The sequence below is a fragment of the Limulus polyphemus genome, unplaced genomic scaffold (genome assembly GCF_000517525.1).
Source record: "Limulus polyphemus unplaced genomic scaffold, Limulus_polyphemus-2.1.2 Scaffold2115, whole genome shotgun sequence".
Taxonomy (NCBI): Eukaryota; Metazoa; Arthropoda; class Merostomata; order Xiphosura; family Limulidae; genus Limulus; species Limulus polyphemus.
Genome location: NW_013667725.1, coordinates 17,581 through 20,394, shown reverse-complemented (window position 1 = coordinate 20,394; position 2,814 = coordinate 17,581). Strand labels below are relative to the sequence as shown.

Below are 2,814 nucleotides of genomic sequence, written 5' to 3'. Positions count from 1 at the left end.
GTGTGTTTTTGAGAAGCAGATTTACTGACTGATGGTATACACAACTTGTATTGGAACCGGCTGTAGAAAACAACTTTGACCTGATACAGGATAATGTCTGATGATATACTCCAGATATATGATGGATTTCACATTTGGTTTCCTTGGATTTCATGTATGTGAACACTTTAAACAAGCACACAATCTTAAACAAACATCATCTGCTTAATGATCAAAAGTAAGTCTTTTACATGCAGACTCTGTCAATGCCAGGATACCATACTTAGTTACAACTTCTTTTTCTTTTCTTTTTTGATAACTGTCTCTTTCAGAAAAGTTGAATCAATCAGATCCTAACTTCCATCACTCTGAGGGTACTCATGTCCACAGCCTGTAAACAAATATACTGTCAATAAAAAGTGATTTATTAACCATATTTAGCTCCTAAACTACAATATTGGCTATGATGCTTATTTGGTCAGAGTTCAATTTAGCTATAAAATCTATCTTTCTATATTTTCTGCTCATGTTACAATATTTTTCTTTAGTATTCACTCTTATTATTATCTTCTATAAATGAATTACAATTAAATCTATTAAAGTTTTGTTCAAATTTCACAGTAAATACACATGCTATTCATCATATTATTTATAATTCTTTCCCTTTAAAAAAAAGATTTCCACGTAATGATTCTGTATCTTGAGATCTACAAAAAAAAAAACAGGCTTTACATCTTTTTTTAATAAAGAAACAATGTTTGGTGACTCTCAAGATGGTTGTTTTTATTGTAAGTTAATTTCAGGGACCCCTCAGTACTAACAAGGTTCAATATATTTTCTAACCTTTTCATCCTGTTTATTCAGAACATTTTTTCAGACTCAACTATGAAGAAGAAAAGAAAATGTATTCTACACTGTTGGGTGTTCTAAGTTTAGTAATGCAAAGGCCCTGAAAATACCAGCACAACTGTTCAAGTTTCATTTATCTAAACTTTGCAATGAGATTAAGTTTTATATCTTATCAGTAGTAGTGCTAGTTTTTTTTTTATGTTAACTTATTTATATTTTTGCCATATGATCACATTAACTTTCTGTGAGCATTGCCAAATGTTTCAGAAAATAGTTTACTTTAGAAACTTTAAATACAAATATTTTATTTTGAATTACTTTAACAATTTTTGTCTCTCACCTGAAGAGGACTTGTTAGTGCATTGGAAAATGTTACTGCAGGACATGTTTGTCTCACAATGGCAGGCTTAAAATGGTTCCTTTGAATTATTGGTTCGATTTTAATGGTTAAAGGGCATCTGTTGTGTGTGATGAGAGATGAATTCAATGACAAATTATCCACAAAAAATGAAGATGTTCTTTCTTCATCACTGATGTCAGCAGTACTTCTAAGAAGTAACATGGAATATACAAGACAGTATCAAGAACTTCTAGCATGGAATAATTCATCTTAAAAGTTGAACTCTTATTTGGGTTTGTTTAGAAAGCACAAATGCCGAAAGAACAAAATAACCAGAAATAAGAACTCATTTCTGTTGGAAAGAAAAACAGCATGGTTTTATCCAGCTTTTGGAAAGTGAGATCAGGAGAATTTCCATTTGGAAAAATCCCTGCAGTAAGCATAAGTTTAGGAATTTTATATAGGTCCAAACAGGGGCAGGGAACAAAGCTAGAGGGGGGCCCACAAATAGGAAGAATCAAAAACCATTATAATAAGATTTATATATATATAAGTATATTTACATATATACAAAGACAATTCACCAAAGTAAAAAGTTACTATTTTACCACAAATGGTATTACTTGATGACTGAATGCTAAATTGCAATGAGAACTCAACTTGTTTAGATGTCACATTCCAACTTTTTTTTTTTTCATTATTTATAGCTTTGAATATAGAGTATCTTTTGATTTCAGTTTTTAATATGTAAATCAAAGCTAATTAAAACAAAATTATAATAGTAAAATCATTAACACAACACCTGTGAATATTTAGTCTTCCTGGTATTCAAATACATTTCCAGATTTTTTAAATAACTTCTATTTTAAAAAAATCTGATTAAAAACAAACTGTAATAATTCACATAATTCATATTAAGCTGGTTAGGCTTAGTAAATCATTAAAACTACAAGATCTATTTACAATAAAATATATTTGGTTGAAAATAAAATATCATATGCTGTTGCTTTTCGTAACTGGGATAAAGCTAGTTTGGTTTATGTTGGTTTTCACAGAAAACTACTGAAAATTCTGAAGTAATTAAAACTACAAGATGTATTTCATTGTTTAGACAATTTTCTTACTATTCTATCAACAAAGACATCTAATATTGAACTGGGTTATCAGCTGAAACCATGTGATCAACATTCATCTGTTATAAATCATGTTTAACTAAAAGTTAGCCAAGTCCTTACAATGTTTATCATGATTAGCCAAATCAAACACAAATGCGTCTGTCAATGTATAACTCAATAAATTGTACTCACTTCTTTCCCCAAACAGGCTCAAAATATTTCAGCTGGAAATAAATACAATTAATTTGAATTTTATCCAAACTTGTTGAACAATATTGGGCAAAAACAAATATGAATAAGTAACATCATTTTGATGCTTAATAAGTAAAGTTCAGGTTCTGTGGACCTAAAACAAAGGTCAAAGTTTTTAAAGAATAAAACTTTTACAAGAATTTCATGCAAAAACTCATAATAGTCATTGTTCTTCAACAAAGTAATATTTACAAAGCAAACAACAAAACTAAGCTAATATAAAACTAAAATGCACTATGACATAAAAGAACAGATATGATTCTCTTTCTGTGTGTATGT

At 29.2% G+C, this 2,814-nt stretch overlaps 1 protein-coding gene across 1 annotated transcript in view; it reads right to left on the bottom strand.

Moving 5' to 3' along the window:
* Positions 1 to 294: 294 nt before the first annotated feature.
* LOC106465991 (polycomb protein Asx-like) overlaps positions 295 to 2,814 on the bottom strand; it is an 18,934-nt gene continuing 16,414 nt past the window's right edge. Inside the window, exons 4-6 of the mRNA XM_022393958.1 lie at positions 2,476 to 2,507; positions 1,169 to 1,376; positions 295 to 370 (exon numbers count right to left, since the gene is read on the bottom strand). Coding sequence (XP_022249666.1) covers positions 326 to 370; positions 1,169 to 1,376; positions 2,476 to 2,507 — 285 coding nt within the window. The 3' untranslated portion in view covers positions 295 to 325. The remainder of the gene's footprint in view (positions 371 to 1,168; positions 1,377 to 2,475; positions 2,508 to 2,814) is intronic.